Source organism: Silene latifolia, chromosome 9, assembly GCF_048544455.1.
Source record: "Silene latifolia isolate original U9 population chromosome 9, ASM4854445v1, whole genome shotgun sequence".
In the NCBI taxonomy this organism is placed as follows: domain Eukaryota; kingdom Viridiplantae; phylum Streptophyta; class Magnoliopsida; order Caryophyllales; family Caryophyllaceae; genus Silene; species Silene latifolia.
The window spans coordinates 135,447-162,361 of record NC_133534.1 but is presented as its reverse complement, the minus strand read 5'-3'; the positions used below and the strand labels follow the sequence as shown (position 1 = coordinate 162,361).

Below are 26,915 nucleotides of genomic sequence, written 5' to 3'. Positions count from 1 at the left end.
CAGTCAAAGGGACCAAGGCTCAGTTTTCGGCACAATCAACAAAACATTACAATTATCACTATAAAATTCATTTTGAGCCTATTAATTACAATTTCAATTTATAAACTATCCTAACATGTGATAATTATCAATCACCTAAACACTTATCAAACAACAAACACAACATCAACTACTAATGTGACATTAATTCGTCGAGTAACTCGGAATAGTTACCTTAAGCTAGCAAAGAGACAAGCAATAAACTTGAGAAAGCTTCTAAAACCCAAAATTACTCTTCCTCTTCAACCACATATGAGCCACCTAAAATAATTATGTGAAGGGACGATATTAACGAATTATCGTTATATAAAATATGAGACGGAAATTAATTTAAATCAAAACATGTAAATCATATTCATTAGCTACTGTCTTATGTTCATAAACCATTATGACCCTCCCTTTTGACAGGCATACCCAGAAAATTGTCACAACTTTTACGCCCTAGAAATAGTCCCATAAAGCACCATTTTATCCGTCCCAAAAATCGAGCCCAACTCACTGTCACGGCTCCCAAAACCGAGGCCAAAACAGCCCACACGGCCTCCATTTCGATTGTCCCAAAACATCGGAAGGCGCACAAAAACGGTACCAAAACAGAGTTCAATCAATCCTAAACCAAATCCTAAACCGAGTCAAAACAGTCCCAAAAATGTCCCAAAGTACCGCAGCGGACTCAAAAATGATCCTAATTTATCGCACAATACCACAACTAAACAAGATCCCAAATAGCATCCCAAAACAATCCCTACATGTCAATATACACCGTCTCCACTATCAAAGATACCAATTAGCACCCAAACAATCCATACATGTCAAAGATACACCGTCTTAAATATACCACTTACTAGCTAGCATCCCAAATGATCCCTAGAGGTAAGTATACACCGTCTCAATCATCTCCACATATCAGTATACACCGTCTCAACTATACAACCGACTAATTAACATCCATAATGATCCCTATATATAATTATACACCGTCTCAACTATAAAACAGACTAACCAACTTTCAAAATACACATATTTAACAAGTAATACCGAGTAACCTATCATTATTACCTTTTTCCGATTGAACTAATCATTTATGACTAACAAATATTCTACTGCACCGTCTATTTTAGTACATACAACCGTCTTATAATAAATAAAGTGAAAATATAAATGGGTTTGTAAAAATACATGACGAAAATGAATTTTACTTACAACGGATTGACGGGAATGAATGATGAGAGCAAAGACTATGGAACGAAAATCATTGATAACGGATGACAAACGGAGGGACATAATCAATTTAAAATAAAATAAAAAAATGAAAAAAATGAAAAAGAATCGTAAAAGAAGAAAAAAGAAGGGAGAAGAAGAATGATACGTGAGAAAATGAGGAGCAAACTGCACTCGCTATTTATTATACGTGACGTTTCTTCATCGTTAAGTAACTTCGATCGTTATTAAAACCGTTTCGAGTTAAAATTAACCGATTTAAGTAAAAGTTTCAGTAATAAAACGGAATCAATAATAAATAAATTTAATGAGTGAAAATAAAATAAACTCAGCTAGTTAACGTAAATAATACAATATCAGCTTGAATCGGAATTATTAGCGATTTTTACGAAACTAACGGATATTAATAAAAATTGCTAATTTAGTGAAATAAGCTCAAAATAGCTAATTGGACGGTTTTGTTCCCAAAATCCATCTCGGGTTTACTTAAAACAACTTTCATAAGGACTCGTAAAGAAACGGAAATTATTAAATAAATAAACTCGAACTAATTTCAATAAACTCGAACTAACTTTAAATAAACTTATTAATGATTATTATAATTAACGTATCGAATTATGATGAAATTAATTAATTAGCTAAGCATAAATATATAAATCGTTAAATGATGTAATTAAATTCAAAATAGCAATTAAAAGAATTTTATCCAACTTAATAAAATACGGGGTGTTACAGTTCCGTTCATTGAATCCGGTCCATTCCGCCCGCTAAATAAGTGGTTACAGACCTGTCAAATGGGTCAAACGGACAGGTTAAGGGTTCGGTCGTTTCGGGTTCGGGTAAAATACGGGTCGGGTCTATTTCGGGTTTGAAGAATACTGGCTTATACGGGTCAGGTTTAGGACGGGTTTAGGGTCAGGACGGGTCAGATTAATGCATTTTTAAAAAAAAATCATTTTCTTTAATTTTACTTATAAACACTTAATTATTCTTAAATTTGTATTATTATATAGTTTAATATATGATATTAGTAAGATTAAACATTTTTTGCTTATTATATTCAATATCACACCGTTATACGAACGGGTCGATACGGATTTCATGTCGGGTTCGGGTAAAAAATGGGTTGATCAACATCTTTTTCTGACATTTTTTAAAACTTCTTTTATATTGTAATTCTTACCATTTATAGCTTTTGTCCCCTCTTGCTCGACTTAGTCAACTTAATTATCACAATTCTCGCCATCACCACCTCATCATCATCATCATCATCATCATTACCCTCACTAACTCGTTAAGTACGACAGTGAGACTCAAATAAGATGACAATGTTGACGTGGCATGTGATCTGAGGTGATGAGGTGGTAGTGCTGACATGGAGTGCGGTTTCAGATCTATCTCTTTTGGTTTTCAAATGTTTCTATACGCATAACACAGGCATGGCTAGTGACGGATCTTGAAATAAACATAACCAACGGCAAAAGCTCCACGAGAAATACATGCATGATAGTGGACCCCCCGTCGCCCACTAGTCAATTTTTTGGCAAAATGTAGGCATTTAATATTTCTATGAGTTTTGAATGCCTACATGATGGGGGAGTTGGATTGCCTACTCCTCCCTAGGTCGTTGACAATTTTTAGGAATTCAACTCCTACATCCACAACCAAACGAGTTTTCCGAATTCATATGAATTTGTATATAGGAAAATAATTCACGTGAATTGCATTTTATGTAATTAATCTAATTCCAAGATGAACCAAACGAGGCCTAAGTATTTTTTTTGAGAGAAAAATAAGAAAAAAAAATGTCCATACAAAACTCCATTTTATGAGACAATATTTTAAGATATACTGTATTTAAATTAACTAATTACTATCGAGTATGTTATATTGTTATTATTATAAAATATTTGATTGCTAAAAAACTGAATATGACCGACTTTCTTTCCAGAGAACTTCCTTTTTGCTAATCTTTAATACCGGTCATGCAAAATTAATTAAAAAAGTTACTACCTCCCTCGATAGAAAATTATGTCACGGTTATAGCGGATCCATAAAATTTTATTTTCGGGATTCCAGTAAAGCGACTTTTGTGTAAAAAGTATAAATTTTATTTTATTTAGCCTAAACAGTGAACAAAATACACAAAAAACTCATTTTCCGAGTATCCTTGAACTCGAAAACTCATACATGGATGCCAATAGCAGTAAGTGGATTATACATCCGATGTACTACCACAAGTTTTATACTTTCTGAGCATTATAATAAAGTTTTTGAGCTTTGTTTTAAAAATTATGAGTTTTACTATAAAGTTTTTGAGTTCATTCACTAAAATATTAAGCTAAAAAAAATTACAATAAAACTCAAAAACATTACATACAAACTTACTTAAATTTGAGTTTTGACGGAAAAAAATTAAAATCTAACTTATAAACTTTAATAAACTTAGAAAAAATACACATATGCTCAAAAACAAATAAAGTTTGAGGTAATAAGCTCAGAAAAAATACAAAAATGCTCAAAAACAAGTAAAATCTGAGGTAATACATCCGATGTATGTTCCTTTTTCTCTGCCAATAGCCACGGTTTGAATTTTTTTAGCCAATAAATTTATATAGTCTAGAAATTTAGCCCTAGATAAATCTCATTCCTGGCTCCGCCCCTGAATACCAACCAAAAAATAAAAACCCTAGATCTCAATGGAACCATGAAATTAGAGATGATGGTTGTTCATATTGATATCTATCTCTTTTGGTTTTTCAATGTTTCTATACGCATCACACTAACATATTCATATCTATCTCTTTTGGTTTTCAAATGTTTTTATACGCATAACACGGGCATTGCTAGTGACGGATCTTGAAATAATGGATAGTGACGGATCTTGAAATAAACATAAACGATAATGTTTCAAATGTTTTAGATTGTACGACAAATGTTGAAATAATGGCTAGTGACAAATGTTTCGAATGTTTTAGATTGTACGACATTTGGCTTAGTGCGTTTTCTCAATCAAGTTCACCACTTACATAATTGATCTTTCAGGATAGTTGGCAACCCTTTAAATTGTGGAACAACTTCTGGTACAATTACCAATTGCTCTGTGGTATCTCCCAGGCCACTTTCCTTTCCTACAGATTCTCTTAAAGGTACCTAAATGAAAATTTTACTATGTTTTCTAAAAAGTGTGTCCGAATTTTTCAATGAAGCCAAAGTACACTTATTCGTTGGTTCTTAATTTGGAATGAAGTAAAATGATTCACTAAATTGATTGTTTTTCCTTTTATTGAGAAGTGGCAGTATTATTGATGCAACTTTCATTATGGGTCATTCGGAAACATTTTCTCCGCTGCAGTTAATGCAGGAATACATTTGACCCGCATACCTTGCCATTTACGGAAAGTTTTGAGGCAATGAGGGTGATATTTCTGTCTAGAGAATGCGCTGAGAAATTCAGTACCTTGGCGTCTAGGATTCTTGTTTCGCGTATGCAAGTCGATTGTATTGGAGCTAATCTATTTTTTTACTTAACATGAGTCAAAATTAGGATGAGAAGTCTCCCTTTAAAACATGTATGCATGCTGGTCAGTAATTAGGTACCAGTTGAAATCTTGAGGTGTTAAGACATTGATATCATCTTGGTTTTTATCCCATTGTTTTCTTTTTATTGAAGCAAGCTGGTTTATTTTAGCTAATTTTTCTCGGTAAAATCATCAGTACTGGTACTCATGACCCGTACTCAAACCCCATCAGCACCAAAGTTTTCCTTTTGATTCCTTTACAAAAAAAAAAGGTAAGAATACTTGATGTTGAACTAATAGATATCAACTGATCGTATTTGGTTGGCAGAACAATATGACCCTGAAATATGCCTCGGTCATCTGAAGAGGTATAGCTGTGGATTTTGGACGTGGTTCTAACCAGAGGTGTCTTGCTTGATTGGGTATGCTCCTTTCCAAATTCCCTTCTCTTTCTGTGGCTCAGTTATTAACATTCATTAAAAAATAGCATTGTGCTCTCGTGTACGTTCGGGTGTTGGCCGGCACCGCTTCAAATCCAATTGTAGGAATTGCTGTCTTAAATTTTGAAACACGGTCCTTGTTCTAAAATGAGGATACGAGTACAAGGACAAGTGCTAGAATTTTCATGTATCGCTCTCTAATGCTTATTTGTCGATGTTTTTCAGGTTAAGAAGTTGCATCAAGAAGGGAAGCTTAATCAATTGGTAAATAAAGACTTGAAGACTAACTATGACAATGGAAATGTCTATATGTCATCTAGAGTTCTTGACTAGATGATAAAGTCGATGTATGATACTCATGATTTAGATTCAAAAGTATTCGATTTAAGGCTATTTTCATAGTTTCTGTGTTACAGACTTACAGCAAACAGGATACGAGTGGCTTGTACTGTGCTAAATATGGAAATCGCAGGTCGTGTTTGATTTCCGGTATTCAATTTCTCGCAACACTTCTGCCTCTGGCTTCGGGGAATATGTTTCTCCGATTCTTTGAACACAAGCAGTGACATTGATAAAAAGGCAACTAACAGAAGTAAGTTTTACCTTCTGGAGATGAAAGGAACAACCCCAAATGTGAGTCCACTGGCAGCCTGAACAAACATAGAGAACACAACCGTCACAGCAACTGATGCTTCTTCACCGGGTTGTAACCGTCACATTGGCTCCACGTAAGGTAAAGGAGCACGTATCTTGCCTTGGAGTTGCTCGGACTTGAACTCTTGACCATTCTGAATCATCGGACAGTTGTTGAATAATGATGAAAAACTCGGGGTGAGTGACCTGAGATATTCCAACCTTTGTTTTAGGATAGCGGTTCGAGTGAAGGGATATTGTTCGACTCCCAAATTAATTATGATTTCTCTTCCACACAGCTCACCAGATTTGCAATCAGGTGGTATAATGATCAACTTTTCCATTAAATATTGAGGTTTTTATAATTGCTCGAAAAAATATTCCTTACAGATATATAGATATGATAATTATTTTTTTATTCCAATAGCGGTCCGTGTAATCTAGGAGAACCAACACAACTTCCCAACCCATGGCCTTGATTTTGGGGTAATGCTTCTTCATCAGACTGTAACGGTCACGTTCGGTCCACGAAAGGTAAAGGAGGACGTTCTTGGAAATTGCACAATTTGTATATATGAAAAATAATAATCAGTTTAGAAGACCGAGTAATCTGTATAGAAAAACCGCGACAATCAGTATAGAAGATTGAACTACCAGACTTGGAAGTTGTGCAAAAACAACATAGAATTTCAATACTTACAACAACCCCAACGATTATTCTACCAATGTGGGATAATAAAAGCTTCTTTTGAAACAACGCTTCCAACACATGTCTTGTGTGAAAACAAAAATTCTTTTTTTAAGTCTGTAATATTTGAGAAATAAAGGTTTAGATTGATTAAATATCATACCAAGTGCCTCATCATTTTTTTATGTGGAAGATACAAGATGAGTAGTATAAGGAGAGGGAGGCATGAAGGGTTCATTCGAACTGATCATGCATTGTAAATGAGGCTCAAGACCTCCGTGCGCTCTCTCTTCTGTCAACAAGTACTTGGGGTTTATCAGGTTTATCTAGTAATTCTATTGCTAGGAAGATATGATTTGAGAGATCAGATTGCAAAGACTGGTTAACTCAAGTTTTCACTGCAGCATTTTCTTGTTTTTACTGGTCTCGACTGTCTGTGACTTAAAAAGAAACCGAGTGAACCAGCAACTTACAAATCATCAAGAAAAAAATGTAAGGATCTTATTTTCGACAGCACTTGGACAGTAAAACTAGAGCACTTTTATCACGAAGCAAACAGAGCAGCAGATTGGGCTGTGCTGCAAATCAAGGGGTTAATTCAAGCTTTGATCATGTCACTATAGTCAATGCTCCATCGCTAGAGTTTCGTACCATCTTACATGAAGATATTTTTGGGGTAACATTCCCCCGTTTAATATCACCTTAGCATTCGGGTTAGTACCAAAAAATAAATAAAAGGGAGTTAAAATTGTGAATTATAATAAATACGGACTAGTTTGAATCCTTGAATGTTATTGTCAATAATACAAATCAAGAAACCAAAAGCAGGCACAAATAACATTAATCGTATACGTTGTATAAAGGTAGGGTAGCCAACACAAGAGCTAAGTCGCATTCCAAAACATCATCAAATAGAGATTCGGTAACCCCATCAGTGCGTAGTCGGTGTTCAACTTCTCGAGAAACAATATTGCCATCTTTCCCTACAGCAAACAGGTAAGCAGTTTTCTCGTCGTCAGGGAAAAACAGTTGTTTCTTGATAGACGCTTTAGCTTCAGCAGTGGGAAGCATATAATAAGGCCATGGCATGTGTTTCAAGTTGAAACATGGACAATAGTCACAACCGATAGGATCACCGATAGGAAGATTCACCCAATCTTTATTCCAATAGCGCTTCGTGTAGTCTAGTTGAACCAACACAACTTCCCAACCCATGGCCTTGATTTTGCGGTAATGCTTCTTCAACAGTTTGTAACCGTCACATTGGCTCCACGTAAGGTAAAGGAGCACGTTCTTGCCTTTGAGCTGTTCCGAGTTGAACTCTTTACCTTTCTGAATCATCGGACAGTTGTTGAATACCGTTGAAAAAATCGGGGTGAGTGATCTGAGATATTCCAATCTTTGTTTTAGGATAGCGGTTCTAGTGAAGGGATATTGGTTGACTCCGAAATTAATTATGATTTCTCTTCCAGACAGGTCACCAGATTTGCAATCAGGTGGTATAATGATAAACTTTTCCCCGGGCCAGGGAAATCCCCGGCCAAATATACGCCACAGCTTGCGACAGACCGCGTTAGGGCAGTTGAAAAGAAACCAGGATTTGATATTTAAAGACCTGAGGGCCTCATGGAGTTGTTTAATGTGTGTTTCTGGTTCATCCCAAAAAGGCATGGGTACGAGCATAATCTCAAGCTGTTGGTTGTTTGCTAAGCAATGGTCGTGGACCGCCTTAATGTCATCCATGATATCCCCATTAATGAACAGGTACAATCCTACATACTTACGGGACAGATCTAGGACCGTAGAAGAGAGTTCATCAGTTTCAGCATCAAATCTGTGGAGAGTGAGAAGGGGATCGCAAAGCAGAATATCCCCGTGAAGGGATAGAGGCTCTTGACAAACCTCATCAACATCGTCAATGCCAAACTCCTTTGCGTACATAGGATTCAGCTTATAGAGGAATGTCCGAATTGAGTTCATAGGATCTAACCTAGACCTCAATATGTTATCTTGTATTGTAATCGCGTCCACAGTGGTGGGGAGAAAAGAGGGAGCCCACTCGGAACCAAAATATAAAAAATGGCCAAAGGCGTAGTCACCCTCCAAAATGATTCCCTGGGGATCGACCACAATGGCCGATTCTGAGTCCAAGCGAGTGCCGCCACGCATACACGAGTGTAGATAATCACGCGTCTCAAAATCAGAAAAAGGTATAGCAAGGCAAGAGAAGGCAGAATAAAAGTGATCGAAAGCAGCCTTTAGATCATAAACAATATCAGTTCTCAAAATAGCTACCACAACCATCTCAAAAGGATAACCAAGTCGAGATAACTCGTCGTATGCGTCTATTAAGGCACGACATTGTCTAGCAATGCCGATACCATTAAGCATAGGTACGTGGAAACAACAAATAAAGAGGTATTTTCCTGAGAGGGAATCAAATTCAACAGGTTCGTCTTGGATAACACCTTTCTTAAATCGTACCAAGTGAGTCGTCTTACCATTATTCGACAAAAACCGTCGAATCCCGCACTTTAATTTCTTTCCTTTGACGATCTTGATTGTTTTTCTTTTAGGTTCGTTACGCTTCGAATCAACGAACTTATCATAACCATAAAGTTTTCTAAGGTAAGACTCACCATAAATTTTGGTAAGCCGAATATTATCACCATATGTTTTTCTAATGTGATCCTCCTCTGACACGTAGGCAGTTCTTTCTTCTTTTTTTGGGTGAATTTCTCTGATATATGACGATATCAGTAGAACAGGGGAAAATCCGGCAATACATCTTGAACTAAAATTAACTGGATTAAATTAAAAAATTAAAAATTAACAATAGAATTAAAAACTAAAAACTAAAAAGAGAAATTGAGAATTGAGGATGAGAATGAAATCTTCACCTGACTTGCCCTAATTCCTGCCGACTTGTATCCAGATCGGCTTGATAGTTGATACCCTACGTCCCTATGTTTAACAACGCCGCGCTCTTTCTCTCTCTTTTTGCATGTAGTTTGTATCTTCCACCCTTCTTTTATAGTACATGTTGGAGGTTAGGTATTTTGTACGTACATACATTATAGCTGATTAAAAGTGGCCTTGGGTCGAATATGAGCTGGGCCTAACTGCTAAAAAATGTCTATCGGGCTGTATTTTATTGCCTGAGCCCGTTAAGCGAACCATTTTCCACTGTCCGTACCGTCCACTTTAAGAGAGCGGGCTGACCCGCGGGCTTGACTAAAATAAAATACAAAAATTAGTGTAATTTATCCAAATAATAATAATTACAGTAATAATGCATACATCAACTTTTCTATAGGACCGTTCTATAGTATAAGACTGACCCAAAAAGAGAGAAGCCCAAAGATAAATTTTAATTTTATTTTATTTTAACAACACGACATTTTAAGATAAAAACTAACATATTTAATATACAAATTAATATAAAATTTTAGGTTATCAAAATAAAATATATTTTTTACAAGTCTATTAACTAATTTTTAGAGCTTTTGGTTTTTTTTTTTATTAAAAAAAGAGTCGAAAGTTATTTGTTTGGACTTTTAGGGGTTTTTAGGTTATGAGCTGGTCTTATAGTATAAGACAGTCCTATATAACAATTTGTGTAATGCATAAGATGGTCTCATCTTCTGAGAAGGTGCTTTTATATAAAAACTATTTGTATTTTTAATTATATTAGATGAGTGGGTTTTACTACGTAAATTGAATACGAGCACAATCTCAAGCCGTTGATTGTTTGCTAAGCAATTGTCTTTGGCCGCTTCAATTTCTTCCATATTACCTTTGGTTTGCAAAAATAATAACCCTATATACACCGCGCGTGCATTGCGCGGGATCTATACTAGTTTGTAATTAATCGATATTGGTCCAAGAAAATAAACATTAGAACATACTCGGCAAGTTCGGAAGTCGGAACTAAAGACAAGCAGAACATACGAAAGCAAATATGAATTATTAAAAGACGTCGATTAAAGGTATGTGAGCCAACCCAAAAGCTAAATCAGCTTCCAAAACATCATCAAATAGAGATTCGGTAACCCCATCAGTGTTAAGTCGGTGATAAACGTCTCTCGAAACAATCTTGCCATCTTTCCCTACAACAAACAGGTAATCAGTTTTCATGTCTTCAGGGTAAAACAGTCGTTTCTTGATAGTCGCTTTAGTTGCAGCAGAGAGAAGCATATAAGGCCATGGCATCTCTTTCAAATTCAAACACGGACATTTCTGACAATCGACAGGATCGATCCATTGTTTATTCCAATACCGGTCCGTGTAGTCTAGTAGAACAAACACAATTTCCCAACCCATGGCCTTGATTTTCGGGTAATGCTTCTTCACCGGTTTGTAACTGTCACATTCGCTCCACGTAAGGTAAAGGAACACGTTCTTGCCTTGAAGAAGCTGCTCGGAGTTTAATAACTCTTGACCATTCTGAATCATTCGACAGTTGTTGAATAATGATGATGAAAAAATCGGAGTGAGTGATCTGAGATATTCCAACCTTTGTTTTAGGATAGCAGTTCGAGTGAAGGGATATTGGTCGACTCCCAAATTAGTTATGATTTCTCTTCCACACAGCTCACCAGATTCGCAATTAGGTGGTATAATGATAAACTTTTCATCGGTTGAGAGACGTCCCTGGCCAAATATACGCCACAGCCTACGACAGACCATGTTGTCGCAGTTGAAAAGAAACCAGGATTTGATATTTAAAAGCCTGAGGGCCTCATGGAGTTGTTTAATGTATGATCCTGGTTCATCGTAAAAAGGCATGGGTACGAGCAGAATCTCCAACTGTTGGTTATTTGCTAAGCAATGGTCGTGGGCCGCCTTAATGTCTTCCATGATCTCCCCGTCCATGAACAGGTACAATCCTACATACTTACGGGACATATCTAGGATAGTCGAGAATACATCAACATCAGCTTCATCAGGAGCAGCATCAAATCTGCGGAGAGTGAGACAGGGATCGCAAAGCAGAATATCCCCGTAAAGGGATAGAGGCTCTTGACCATCCTCATCCTCGTTAACAGTGTCGTCAATGGCATAGTCTGAGTAGATAGGATGATTCAACCTGGAGAGGAATGCCTCAGTCGAGTACATAGGATCAAACCTAGACCTCAATAACTCATCTTGTTTTTTAATCGCGTCCAAAGTGGTGGGGAGAAAGGGGGTCCACTCGGAACCATAAAAGAAAAAATGTATAAGAGCAGTGTCATCCTCTAAAATGAGTCCCTCGGGATCGACCAAAATGGCCGAGTTACGGCAAGGGTTAAGGCTGAGAGTCATACAGGAGCGTATATAATCACGCGTCTCAAAATCAGAAAAGGGTATAGCAAGGCAAGAGAACGCTGAATAAAAATGATCGAAAGCAGCCTTTAAATCATAAACAACATCAGTTATCATATTAGCTACCACAATTAACTCAAAAGGATAACCAAGTTGAGATAACTCGTCGTATGCGTCTATTAAGGAACGGCATTTTGTAGCAATTTCTGTATTGCTGAACATAGGCACATCGAAACAACAAACAAGGAGGTATTTTTCTGAGAGAAAATCAAAATCAACAGGTTCGTCTTGGAGAACACCTTTCTTAAATCGTACTAAGTGAGTCGTCTTGCCATTATTCGACAATAACCGTCTAATAAGCTCGCACTTTAATTTCTCACCTTTGATAATCTGGATTGTTTTAGGTCTCTTAAGAATATTCCCATAACCATAAATTTTCCCAAGGTAAGCCTCACCATAAATTTTATTAAGGTGATCATCACCATCAACTTTTTCATCACCATAAGTTTTTCTAATCTGATCCTCCCAGGACAAGTAGCCGCTCCAATCAACAACAGTTTCTGTATTTTTTTCGTGTGAAAATCTCGGATTTATGAATTTAGTAGAAGAAGGGAAAAACATCTTGAATCAATTAACTTAAAAAAAAAAAAAAAAAAAAAAAAAGTAAGAAATTGAGAATGAAATCTTCCCTATTTCCTTATTCGGTTATTCGAATTTTCTTCCCTATAGGGCAGTATGGTTTGTGTGGTCCAAATTCACTTTTTTTTATAAAGGAAAGGGGATGAAAATAAAAAGAGGGAGTATATCTAACCCTAATTGAGCTGCATAATTCAACCTAACCCGACCCGACCCATCTATTCAACCCTAAAATAAAGGTCATATAATTTATTTATAACTTGGCATTATGATTTGGGGTCGGCTGATTCATGTCAGCCGACCCCAAATTATTTTGGGATTAAGACTCTGATGTTGTTGTTGTATAACTTGGCATTATGGCCCAATCTCACTCTTACGTTTCACATGTTTACGGCGTCCTATTATATAGGACGAGTCTTACTTCTTTTTTCCGGTGATATCTTTGTATAGGGTAATTATGAGTTTATAATTCAAAATCTCATGATATATTGTCGTAATTCCTTCCTTAATTTGCCCCTTCATATGTGTTTATTGGGAACATGATAGAAAAACCATTTAAATTATGTACTCCGTAACAATTAACATGTTAAACAATTTCCGCCAATGCTAAAATCGCAATTTATAAATAATTTGTTTACAAAAGATGTTAAGCACCCGAACTCGAGAAATCGTCTCTTAGAAAACTTACTAATTCATTCAATACTAGTTGAGATCCCGTGCTAAAGCACGACATTTGTGAGGATTAATTAATTGAGCTTTAATTTTACATAAATGAGTTGTACTTATAATAATATGTTGTAATCTACTGATTATAATGTTAGTAATATTATAAAAAAAAGTGTATTATTCAAAAGACTTTTAGATTAAGTTATATTTGTGTGAATCTATTTTTATTATTAAAAATAATGATAGCATCCTAGATCTTTTTATGAAGAGAATATATAAAAAAGCCCAAAATAACAATAATAATATCACATTTTTATATTGGACATTAAAACATGTTAGCTTGTATAGTTGTATAAGATGGAAAGATTGAAAAGAGCGAAGACACAATTTTATTTATATAATCAGTTGATTTGTCAAAATTTATTTATACATCATAGCTAATTTTTTTACGTTATTTAAAAAGACAAAATTTATTTATACATCATAAGATTTTGGAGATTTTATTTGTATTAATTATACTCTTTAACTATACTCTATAATCTATATTATACTTTATATACAAACACACTATAATAATTGAAGCTAGAACTTTTCTGTGTATAGAAATATAGGATACTGAATATTTTATTTGTTATTATTATTAAATAAGGTAATATTAATATAAAATATCAATATTTAGGGCCCACCGAGTTTCATGTTTTACAGAAAAAATTATACTTACTCATTGATTTTTTTTTTTCGTTGGTCCACTAATGTATTGAATGGTAGGGAGTCAAGATGACAAAAAAATAGGCCCACTTATAGGAGAATGCATTTTAGCGGGAAAAATATTGAGTTTTCTTATTCTTTTAGTTTAGTGGGGATGTCCATTTGTGTAGAGAGACGTGCTTGGCCACCCGTGATTATTGCCATTAAACTTCCCATTAATGAAGCACAACCTCAAACTTTCAATCTTTATTGTTTTTCTATTCTCAAAGTTTCAATCTTTTTTTCATTACATTTCTTCTATTTCTCCCCTTTTATTTCTCTTTTGTTGTGTTTTTTCAATTTTTTTTATCAATCAATTTAAGGTGAATTTTCTGAATTTCTACCACCCTTTTGATTAATCTTCTTATACTTTTGCATTTTTTTTATTTGTATGATTAGTTATGTTGTTTGGATATAAGATGCACCTTCTTAAATATTAATGTTTTTTTATTAGTGATTTCTAATTTAACCATGATGTTGAAAAGGATGAATTGTTTGTTTTTGTACTCCTTTTGTTATATTCCTGCTTCTTGTGAATTTTCTGGGATCCTACTCTCTGCAGGTCTTTGGGATTTTATTCCTTCTATTAATCAAAAAAAAAATTTAACCATGATGTGATCTTCATATATAATTGTGTGATTATCATATAGAATGCACAAATTCTCATTTACGACCGTGGTAACTTACAACGTGTGTGTAAAACTATTCAAAAGATGACGTATATCACCCCTCCGTCGTAAGTTACAACGATTATAAGTAAGATTTACTGGATGAAATGTAAATGTGGATTTGTGTATGAAAAAGTGATATTTTGATGTGCAATTTTATTTTTTTGGCTGATTTGCATGTCATGCGTGATAGTTAGTCTCTAATAATAAAGACAGTCTTACACAAATATTATGTAAAACGAGTACGAGTATACATACAACTATTAAGAAACCATGATCCGTATTACTGGAAAAAATGCTTAGAAAGGACAATCTAACCCATTATTGAGAGACCGTCTCTTTGGAGTTTTTGTGATTATATTAAGGGAACTGATAACACTTGACAATCAACAACCAGGTGTAGAAGATGGCTGATGGTGAGGATATTCAGCCTCTTGTTTGCGATAATGGAACCGGAATGGTTAAGGTAAATTCTCTACAAGTATCTACTACGGGTGCGTGTTCAAGTGTCAGACTCTGCTGTTGTTTGAAAATCTCTCATTTTTTGGCTAAAAATCTAAAATGAAGGGTCTAATTGTCATACCATGTCAAAGTGTCAGGTACTGGACACGAGTATGCAATGTAATATGAAAAGTCGAAGTAATATAGCTTGTTTGTTTACGTTTAGGCTGGTTTCGCTGGTGACGATGCACCAAGGGCAGTCTTCCCCAGCATTGTCGGCAGGCCACGTCACACTGGTGTGATGGTTGGTATGGGGCAAAAAGATGCATATGTCGGAGACGAAGCTCAATCAAAACGAGGAATTTTAACTCTTAAATATCCGATTGAGCATGGTATTGTCAGCAACTGGGACGACATGGAAAAGATATGGCATCACACTTTCTACAATGAGCTTCGTGTTGCTCCTGAAGAGCATCCCATCCTGTTAACTGAAGCGCCTCTGAATCCTAAGGCAAATCGTGAGAAAATGACTCAAATTATGTTTGAGACGTTCAATGCTCCTGCTATGTATGTCGCCATTCAAGCTGTCCTTTCCCTCTATGCTAGTGGCCGTACTACTGGTAAGATAACCATGTTTACGCTTTATAGCCAGCCGGTAAACTTTCCATACTCCTGACTATGAGTTATGGTCAATCAAAAAATCTTGACCATAACTTCTGATTATGAGTTCAGAAAACGGCAGTTTTTTTCATTTTTTTTATAAATTCATGACCTTTACAAGATATTTATTTGTTTTTTTTTTTTACTGTTTTCTGAACTCGTAGCTAAGAGTTACAATCGGTCAAACTGTCAAAAGTTTAAGGGATATTCTCTCGCGTACCCCTTAACTTTTTCATTTTCTATGATATACCCCTCTTTTCATGCAAAAAACTTTGACCGTCAATAACTTTTGGCTACAATTTCAGAATACGATATTTTTTTTTTCCCAAATTGACCGTCTTTTAAGAGGTCTTCAGTTTGAAAAAAAAATTCACCAACGTCTCAACTCGTAGTCGGGAATTATGGTCGGTCAAAGTTTATTCGTTAAAAAATGTTTGACCAACCATAACTACCAGCTACGAGTTCAAAAAGTAGTGAATTTTTTTTTTCAAGTTCAAGGCGTTGACGAGATAATTGGTTTGACAAAAAAAATAACGTTTTTCGAACTCGTAACAGAGAATTATTGTCGGTCAAAGTTTTTTTTTGTGAAAAACGAGGGGTACACCTTAGAAAACGTAAAAGTTCAGGGGTACACGAGAGAATATCCCAAAGTTTAAAGTTGAGGGGTACAAGTGAGAAAATCCGTTTATGAAATGCGCTTGTAGGTATCGTGCTGGATTCTGGAGACGGTGTTAGCCACACAGTGCCGATCTATGAAGGTTACGCTCTTCCACACGCAATCCTTCGACTTGACTTGGCAGGCCGAGATCTGACAGACTACATGATGAAAATCCTAACTGAACGTGGATACTCGTTCACAACATCAGCTGAACGTGAAATCGTCAGGGACATGAAAGAAAAGCTGTCCTACATTGCTCTCGACTATGAGCAGGAGATGGAAACAGCTAAAACTAGCTCATCAGTTGAGAAAAGCTATGAACTTCCTGATGGGCAGGTGATTACCATTGGCGGGGAGCGATTCAGATGCCCGGAAGTCTTATTCCAACCATCTTTCATCGGAATGGAAGCTGCTGGTATTCATGAAACTACATATAATTCAATCATGAAATGTGATGTGGATATTAGGAAAGACTTGTATGGAAACATTGTTCTCAGTGGTGGTACAACTATGTTTACCGGTATTGCTGACCGGATGAGCAAGGAAATCACGGCACTCGCTCCTAGCAGCATGAAAATCAAAGTTGTCGCTCCACCCGAGAGAAAGTACAGTGTTTGGATCGGTGGATCTATCTTGGCATCCCTTAGCACCTTCCAGCAGGTTTTGTATCTTTGTCTAAGTTCCTGGCTTGTGAATTTCCAGTGAGACGGTTTCACATGTGAGACCAACCTGAATGAATACTTGCGTATTCATGATCTAATTACATGGCAAATGGGTTGGTCTCACATGTGTTAAATTTATACTTAATGAGACTTATGATAACCTCATGTGTGTTTTTTTGAAACTACAGATGTGGATAGCAAAGGCCGAGTACGATGAATCAGGACCGTCGATCGTGCATAGGAAGTGCTTCTAAGGTCATCAAAGATCAAGAATAGAAGAGACAACACCCATTTCTTTAAACTAGTAATGATTCGCAAGCCTAAGTAGCCCTATATATATATTTGTTGGGTTAATATTTGTTTTGTGAGATAATGACGACTTTAATCGCGCAATTAAGTTGATTTTTGTACCACAATTAGATGGCCTAAGTAGCAATTGAGACCCTAAACTTCCCTAAATGTAGCAGCTGAGCTTCCTTTTGTGTAATGAACAATAACCTCCATTGTAGTTTTTGATCCGAATTGCCTGTAGTAATACAATAAAAAAAATTCTTATGTAACACGGTTTTATATGTAACTCCACTTTCATCCAGGCGGTTAAGCAACACCCCATTGAAATGATACAAGCTAACAAGCTTAGTTGGTAACAGTGGCGGAGCCAGGATTTTAAGTCGGCGGGGGCGAAAGGGTAATATTATAAAGGGGCCTCGAAAAAATTCGAAAATTTGAACTAAAAACTTCGAAAATTTCAAACGTCAGCGGGGGCGACCGCCCCTGCTACTCTGCTAGCCCTCCTCGCTCCACCACTGGTTGGTAAGATCATTGTGGGTAATAATACAACATATACCATAATACGAAAAAGCTATTGCCTTTGTAACTCCCTTTATACTCGAAAAAGGACAAATGTAATGGGTAAGCAAAAAAAACTATAAAAAAGCCAAGATCACAATCAACTCTATTTATTTCATCTATAGATTGAATAAAACAATTAGGACAATACCATCATCTGATCTAAAAACCCGAATGCCTAATAATTCAGCCTAATTCGACAAGGTTAACTTTACAAAACTTATACACTCTATATCCACAAAATTAATGTGGTGTTACAGATAATTATGTAAGAGGATGTAGTAGTGTTGCAATCATCAAATAAACCTCCGAAGCAACCAAACCCGGAGAAAAAAAAAAAACGGAAAAAAACAAAAAAAAAAAAACATTTTTTTTTATGAATACCTCACATAATTGTGCAGTTGCATTTTGATTCCAGCTTTGGTGGCTTCATGCTATCAGTATTGTTAGGAAGGCCAACATTACGAACAACGGGTTTAACAGGCCCGTCATTATTTTGAGTGAGAGGAGGTTCTGCCTCGGTTTCTGATGTTCGTCTCTTTCGGGCTTTCTGAGTTTTTGGTGTCTTGCCAGTAGAAAGTCGGCTTGAATAATTCTTTTTATCTGAACTTGATTTATCTGAGATAGTTACAGTGGGAGTTGAATCTTCCAATGGTTCAAGATTTCCGTTTTCTTTCTCAATCGCAATGCTAGCTGCTTTATAAGCCAGATCATGAATGATGGAGCTGCAAAAGAGAATCGTGTCTGTTGCTTCTTCTAGAGTCAGACTTCTTCTCCTCCTCCCCCCCTCGTTCTTCATGGTGACGGTTGATTCCTCTGTAAGAAGCAGAAAAAGGATAAGTACTTCCCTAATGTGTATGTAATCACAATCAAACAATTCGTGGAGCCGTTAAGGTCCAAATCCTAGGAGATGATCATAAATGTAGAATCAACGAGTTTTGTTATACTCCGTATCTACCAGTCTACCACAGTCCACAACGGACCAAGATAACATTTACACCAAGACATCAACCATTTCCAACATGTCTTTACTTCCAAAGTTAGCATCGTCAAGAATCTCATTCACATACAAATAGATCTCAAGGGCAAGACAAATTTACCAAGTAGCTAACAAACAAGTTCTAACAGGTTTCTCGAAAATCAGCATGTGCCACTCCTTGTCAGTAAGTGAAACCAACAAAATCAATCGGCTAATATATATAGGCAAAATATGTTCGGGAGTATATGGAATAGTGGGTGCGAGCCCTTATCAGGTTTTCTAAGTGTTACCCATGAGAACAGGAATCACAACATTAGAAAAAAAAAAAAAAAAAAAAAAAAACAGATTTTGATGGCGAAGTCTAAGAAGATATATACCAGCAATTTTGTCAGCTTGATCAGATTTGTCAGACACTAAAGACGTATCCCTGGCAGCTGTATCATGATGAATTGCGGTTGAAGAATCTTCCAAGTCCTCTCTAATGATCACATCAATTTGTGACCTTTGTGACCTTGGGGAGCTAGGATGAGAATCATTAATTTCTATTTCGGACATTGAAGATAAATAACACTGAGGTACACTGGCAATTTCCACTTGACGGACCCTGTTGTCTGACGTGGTAACTTCTTCTCCAAAAGACGATTCGTGACAACTTGACTCTCTTAGATGACTTTCATCCATGATTACAGAAGCCTGAGACATGTTCTCCACGTCATCGTTGTTCCCCTCGGTTACTGAGGCCCCAGCAACCAGAGAACCTTTACTGCACAATATTGCATTTTCTAAAGCGGCTACTCGATCCAAGGGTGATGTAGGCCTTAGGTTGCTCAGAGTTCCTTCAAAACTTCCCTCATGAGAGCTTGTCGAATGTCCATAAGATCGATTCATGGGCACTGAAGTCGCGGAGAATGAAGATACAGTACTTTGAGGTTTTGAGCTTGAGTCAGATAGTTTGCCACTCCATTGTCTCCGCACAAACATTTCTCTATGTCTAGTTGAAGTCGAGCTAATGGAAGACGAAGCGGAGAAACTACCATGACCTATGGAGCTCGTCATAGAACTCGTCAAGTCTCTTGCATAAGATAGGTCTTCAAAAGATATTGCACTACTATTGATGGTTCTACCAACAACAATAGGCCCTTTAGCACTACTAGACCTGTTTAACAGAACCGAAATGCCAGAACCTTCAGCAACATCAATATTTATATCAGTTTTATGTTCTATGGTTATTTCCTGCTTGGAAATGGTGTCTAAACTTTCCACCTCCATTGACACGGACGGAGAATTTTCCGGGTAGCTTTGACTTTGCTGACAGTCATGCTGCGAAATTTCAGGAGTGCCCTCTTGATATAGAGCAATCTCACAGATATTTCCCGATGATAGCTCTTTTTGCTTGCATTCCGAGCAAATATTATCATATTCACTCTCTGTCTGGTCATCAGGATGATAACGGCTGGCACATATGGAGCAGATTAAGGCATTACCAGATTCTATGGGATGATCACGGTAACCATATTCTTCCGAATCACAGAGTTCATCAAGTTGGGATTTGGACGAAGAATCATGGCCTTCGTGCCTATGGTCTTCAGGACCAACATCCATCTTATCGAACACAAATACTTCATCATGGATATCGGAAAATGTTCCCCTAGCACTATCACTTACAATGTCATCAGGCGAGAGAACACTTCCTTCAGTATCACGTGCTGCACTCGTCGCCAGGTCAGAACTTGCATTACTACTGTTTGTAACATAAGAATTCCTTGGTGGCACAGTATGATCTGTGGAGCTGGTCTTTCCAGAGTAGATGGTCGAACTTGGGACACTAGATAAGAGCGGTCTGAACATATTCTGTGGAGTCATACGATCCTACAAACAACAAGCAGTGTACTCCCATAAGATATCCAGCAAACAAAAGTAAATAAACAGTATCATGTAAATTCATGGTGATTATTAGAAAATAATGTCTCTGAATAAATCTAATTCCAAAGTTTCGACTGTGTCCTGGAATCAGTCAGGGATGTTCTAACATAGAAACATAAGAATATAAGAAGGCATAAAATATGGGGTATAAATTCATGGTGATTACTTGGAAAATAATGACAAATCCTATCTTTTGATGCAGATTTGAATGGTTAAGCTGACCATGTTATACCTAGATACTCCCGTAACTCCGTAAGTCCCGTTTATGTTCTTCATGCTTTACCAGTTTACCAGATTTACACGGATGCAAACTAAGTTATCAACCTTAGCACAAAGTCTCTTTATAACCACAAATGATTAAAATGGAGGTGGAGGCTAAATAGTAACCACATGCAACACAAGTAACTTCATAAATCATAAACAAGCATGGCCACTCAGATTTTTTCTATGAATGAGCAAAATATTGTTTCCTCGCCATTGTCCAGACCTTGGAACTCTTCTTCTTTGCAACTTTGACTGGCTAGGTAGCCCATAACCATAAATTATGCCTCAGTGCCTCACAAAGCTTTGTAAAGATGTGATTGTATGAATATGCTAGTATTACATATTTACATCTAGGTCATGCGGCTTAGAGGGTTGTTGTGTTAAGATTTTGCAAGTTACCACCACATTTTGAGGCGGTATCAAACTATCAACTATCAACAGCACTTATGGCCCAACAATACATATAGACTTCAACGACCAATTTTGAGATCAACACTATCTGATTTTCAATACCATAAAGGGGACATTATTGTGATGGCCAGACGAATTGCCAAGGATTGTCTAAACTCTCTACTAAAGTATAAGAGCAGATATGCAGTATTATTACCATTTGGCGCATGGCCGAGTCAAATGATCGCTTTGGAGCAGAACTTGGAGAAATCGTCTTTGTATTCTTCTTTGGGAAAGCTAATGGCCTTCCACTGACCCCTTTCCTAGACATAGAGCGCTCATGGACACAATCGGGATCAGACTGAAATGAGTCAGCATCAGCATCAGCATCATCATCCCCTGATGATGCTATGGAACCTTTGTTATGTGAGCTCAGTCTATCTCGTTCTTGACTATGTGACGAACTGATACTTCTAGAAGGTGTTGGAGACATTGACTGCCTGCCAAATTTTGAGTTTGACTCTCTGCTTGTCCTAGATGCTGGTGAAGACCCCCTAATATAAGATGCGGGTCGATCAGCCAAAGAAGTCCGGAGATTAGGAGGTGCATCCAAGGAAAAGCCGGGAATGCTAGACTGCCAAGCCCTTACTTTTGGGGATGCTGAATTTCCTCGATTTCTCCTAACAGGAGAGACTCCAGCTGTTCTCCGAGAAGTTGATGTTAGAGATCGTGGTGGTGGCGGTGTTGAAGGTTTGACTGGAGGAGGTGATGGTCTTCGTGATGGAGAAATAGAGTGTAAAGGAACGGCATTTGAATAAGAAGCTGAAGATGGTCTTCCCCGGGAAGTACTATTCCCAGACCTAGGAGATGGGCTCAAATGCTGGGGACTACGGCTGCCTCTACTACTTCTGTTACTTTTCTCCATCTGTAAGATATACATATGAACAGTGAACACCGCATCATAAACACAAAGTATGAATACAACAATAACAGTACCCCCGGGTGCCCCAAGAGCCCCGCCAGTGGCAGGGCAAGAGGTCGAATGTATGTAGTCTTATGCCTTTGTTAAACACATAACAACAGTTTCCACATGATCCATAATGAAAAATGCATCAAGAATTGCATCCAAATGTCACTTTGGTGACTCATTTTGCTTTATCCCATCAGGATCCGTAACCACCTTAATAGGAGGTCCTCGCTTCATTGGAAATGAAAACACACACGAGTAATAATTCACGGGTTAAATTTCAAAATAACTATAAAATTTGACTAATTCAACAAATTGTGACTCACTGTAGATGATCTTGAAAGTGAAATAGGCCTGCTTCGAGCTCTACCATTATGTACCAGGTCGACAGAGGCTGGCTCATCGTCCAATGAAGGAAAAAGTGGGGTCTCTGGGGGAGTCAATAACCTTCCAATGGAGGAGGTAAACACAATGTTACAAACGCCACTTGAAAAATGTAAGAATCGTAAAGCATGATAGCAGGCCAAAAGATAAGAGGTAAATGTGATGTTCCGTGATTCACAACACTCCACGTCAAATACTCCCTCCATTTTTTTTCCATTGAGCCTCATTTTCAAATTTTCCTCTCGCGTAATAAGGCAAGATTAATGGAAAAAGTGGCGCGAGTACATTATACATAAAACAAATCATCGCTCTAGATCAGCATGCAGAGAATTCAAGAATGAAAAAAAAAAAAAGGAAAGCACAGAATTAGAAAGAATACATCAAGTAACTGCGCATATATTAAAAGTCAACTACATGAATACATAGCCCAGGAAAGGATTAAAAATAACACCAACCACTCATAATCATTCTTGTCACTGTCCTCGTTGAGCAGATCACTGCTCTCTCCCCGAGCAGCGATATTGATTCCAAGGTTAAACTCCGGATATGGTTTTGTTTTGGAAGCTGGAACAATCACAAAGATATGAAACATAGTTAAGCATTGAGTTGTCAAAGAAACAATTTAAATTCAAAGTACAAAAGCAATCGAGTCTGTAAGAGCAGAAGGAATTACATAATAAATCGTCAAAACCATCTGTTGACTCAAGAAGGAAATTCTCCATTTGCCGGTTTTGCATTTCATTGAATAGAGCAAGATCATCTTCCTGTTTTTTAAAAGACAATCCGCTCTCAAAACTGCGCCCCCTCTTATGGATATCACCACCAGAATCCCTTCTGAGAGATCCCCTCAATGACGGAGAAGGAGGCATCTCGATTCCCTATATCACTCCCAACTACGGTAGCACTCAATGCAACCCATACGACTCTAAAAGGCTAAAACAGCCACTAAAAGCAGATCTACAACCCCAAAATGCCTAACCATCCAACGACGATTTGCTGAATTAATAACTTCCAACCAAAATCAGAGTTTTCCAGATCAGTCAAAAGCTTAGATATTGCCACTTAATCTAAGACAACACTCCAACGCCACGTAATACGCAATCACAAGCTCAATATGTCAAAACACAAAACATTCCACCTTAATATAAACCAATTCAATGCCAACTAAATTTACCCCTCTCGTCCCTAGCGATACGACTGTCCGATTTGATGTACCTTCACTACCATTCAACCAAAATCATGAGCTCAAATGAACACCCTCATCATTACATTAGCTCATATATCACTACATTAGCTCATATATCACTCTTTTACAAGTATATAAGCAAAACACAATCAAGATCTTTAGTCTAAACAAACCCTAACTATCACTACTCAATTAATCAGCAGCATTAATCAAACAACCAAGCTCAATTCTAGCCTAAACGGATTCGAATGATGATTCATGATAGCCGACCCCAAATCATGTATTGAAACAAACACTCAACACAAGCACTTCAACAAAAATCAACCCTTTCACTTTTTTCCTTCAAAAATCATGAAATTATCAAAAAGATATGAACTTTGAACAGTAATACTTCAATTCAATGAATTTTCAACACTACCCAGTTCAGAAATTACCCTAAAAATGCAACCCAATAACTTAAATTACCAAAATTAATCAAAATCACACTCTATTGGATCTACTGTAGATCAAATGACAGTAAAAAAACCCAGTAATTTTAGATATTTATGTATCTTTCTAATAAAAACAAGCTAGAATTATGAAGATAGAAGATAAATGAAGACAAGAATAACAAACCAAGAATAAAGATTGAATTTTTTTGCAGAGATTTCAGTTTTGTTGGTTCCCTCCTTGTCACGCATTCATTCTCTCTCAGAATTTTGTTCTCTGCTCTAACTACAGTCTACTATCTGTAATATGTAAATTACCTTTTTTTTTAATAAAATTACAAATTATAGAATAACACCGTCTAACATCATAACACGGTTCTTAAACACAACGGTTTCCCACAATATAAACACTAGTATTGGTGCCCGGCTTCGCCCGGGCTACCTCTACTTACCATTAATTTTTTTTTTCATTAAATAAAATTACTTAAAGTTGCATAACCCATAAATTTATCATTAATATATTTTTTATAACATATCCTAAAATTATGATGAAATTAATTTTGAGACAAATTTACTACTCCCGCTATTAATATTTTACTTTTATTAATGAAACAATAGTAATAACATTTCACTACTTGCCCGTAATCGTTGTTACTTTCACTACTCCCGCCGTAATTAGGAAAATTGTCAGGCATCTTCTTTCTTTTAGACTCCTTAAAATTGACCATCTTAATTAATTATTTTATTTTAAGGAAATTAACCATTTTAATTAATTATTTTATTTTAAGGAAATTGACCATGTTTAGGAAAATTACCAAGCTTCTACATAATTTAATTTTAATCCAAACTATATAATATTTGCATTGAGATCCCTTAATCGGGTCCATCACACGGTGCTATTGATTTAAAACTATATAGTATAATTAATTTGTATAACTTTCTTTAATTACATTGAAATCCCTTGGTTTCTGGATTTAATATATAGTATTGATTAATAAAATATAAATTTAATACTCTCTTCGTTCCGGTCAGTTATTTATCTTTGATTTGGCACAAAGACAAATAAGAGAAGAGGAGCAATTATTGGATTACACATTGACAAGTGAACCAAATTGAATGTGGAGCAAATCGCCTATGAAAGATATCCTTAAAATAGAAAGTAAAACAATTGACCGAGATACCTAAAATGAAATAGGTAAACAAATGACCAAGACGGAGGGAGTAGGTTATACTAAAACCATTTAGAGACGTCCTTTTAGATTTGTTTTATTTAAATCGGTTTTTAATACCAGCTTAACTTAAAACGGTATTAATAAATATCAGGTAACTTGGTCGATAAAGTCATGACACGAGTGATAGTAGTACAATCCCGTCAGTATCATAATCGGTCTTTTAGCTCCCTCTACACCAAAATCATAAGCTGGATTCAAACCCCGTCGATATCATAATCCTCCTATTAACTCCTTTACACCAAAATTATTAAAAAAGAATTTGTATTAATAAAAAGGTGAAGATACAAGGTGGGAATTTCTTGTCATGTGTAGTTGTTGTTGAGTGATAATTACAGAGAGTGCCACACAACATTAGAATCCAGTTAAGCTGTACCTTTCTTTCATTGTCTTTCATATCTTTTCCTTTTTTTCCTTTTTTGAGTGGAACTTCATGTCATGTGTTGATAGTATGTCTCATGTGTCTACTACTTATAATGTTCCTCAAGCATTCATATCTAATTCTTGTGGTCACATCACACATTAAAGATCATGGTCCATGGGCCATGGTATACGGATTTAAAGTTAGCGATGACGAACAAGTAATGATATATGAAAAAGTTGTTAGGGATATTTCTATGAGTTGAATTTCATCGCACATTATTCTAAAGGTAGTGACCTAAGTTAAAATGGAGAACATTCAATCTCATTTTTCCGGAAGTCAGATGAAAATCACCACGTACCACTCAGTACCAGTCACGCCAAAATTTGCACATTGTATGCTCTCATAAGAAATTTGAGGGTTAATTTAAAGTCAAGACCATCAATTATACTCCATACAATAAAAGTCGGGGATACTATACAGGTCAATCATTGTAAATTAAAAAAAAAAAGGTGTAAGGCTTTGTTTAGTAAAATTAGCTAAAAAGGTAACTGAAAAACTAATTGAAGTCCGTAAGAGTGGAGTCTAGTGGTTAAAACTTAGGTGAAATTCCCACGAGACTAAAGTTCAAGCCTTCCCAAGAGCAAAATCATGTGGAGCATTCTTGGCCTGAGTCCATACCTAATAGACTTCGAGTCTGTCACCCTCGGGTGACTTACCTGGTATACGCGGTTTGCAGGCTATCACGTACACCGAGGGTTTAGCCAGTGAAAAAAAAAACTAATTGAAACTTGAAAATGTAGCTAAAAATTAGACCCAGTAAGGTAATTGATTATATAAAAAAATGTTTGGTAAACTTAGAGTTGTTAAATGTAGCGACCCAACTCGGCTTCGTAGGCCGACATCTAGCAGCCCGACCCAGCCCAATGTCATCCTCGGGGCGACTAATGTCGCAATTTTCTCAGCCCAGC

The 26,915-nt window shown here is 36.5% G+C and overlaps 3 protein-coding genes across 4 annotated transcripts; 1 reads left to right on the top strand and 2 right to left on the bottom strand.

The window, feature by feature from the left end:
- Positions 1-7,293: 7,293 nt before the first annotated feature.
- LOC141598551 (putative nucleoredoxin 1-1) lies at positions 7,294-9,527 on the bottom strand. The gene is made up of 2 exons (XM_074418223.1): positions 9,443-9,527; positions 7,294-9,346 (listed from the first exon to the last, which is right to left on the bottom strand). Exon 2 carries the CDS (start codon positions 8,931-8,933, stop codon positions 7,383-7,385), a length of 1,551 nt encoding a protein of 516 aa, XP_074274324.1. The 5' UTR covers positions 8,934-9,346; positions 9,443-9,527; the 3' UTR covers positions 7,294-7,382.
- Positions 9,528-14,132: 4,605 nt separating this feature from the next.
- LOC141598550 (actin-1) lies at positions 14,133-17,539 on the top strand. The gene is made up of 5 exons (XM_074418221.1): positions 14,133-14,218; positions 14,961-15,029; positions 15,231-15,624; positions 16,369-16,982; positions 17,173-17,539. Exons 2-5 carry the CDS (start codon positions 14,970-14,972, stop codon positions 17,236-17,238), a joined length of 1,134 nt encoding a protein of 377 aa, XP_074274322.1. The 5' UTR covers positions 14,133-14,218; positions 14,961-14,969; the 3' UTR covers positions 17,239-17,539.
- Positions 17,540-17,927: 388 nt separating this feature from the next.
- LOC141598549 (uncharacterized) lies at positions 17,928-24,670 on the bottom strand. 2 transcript variants are annotated; one of them, XM_074418219.1, is made up of 7 exons: positions 24,542-24,670; positions 23,414-23,960; positions 23,196-23,304; positions 22,683-22,803; positions 21,607-22,314; positions 19,190-20,681; positions 17,928-18,649 (listed from the first exon to the last, which is right to left on the bottom strand). In XM_074418219.1, the coding sequence occupies exons 2-7, from the start codon at positions 23,607-23,609 to the stop codon at positions 18,219-18,221; spliced, it is 3,057 nt and encodes a 1,018-aa protein (XP_074274320.1). In that variant the 5' UTR covers positions 23,610-23,960; positions 24,542-24,670; the 3' UTR covers positions 17,928-18,218. The 2 variants fall into 2 exon arrangements, with proteins under 2 accessions (XP_074274320.1, XP_074274321.1); XM_074418220.1 differs by lacking the exon at positions 22,683-22,803 and having other exon boundaries at positions 23,414-24,652.
- Positions 24,671-26,915: the final 2,245 nt, after the last annotated feature.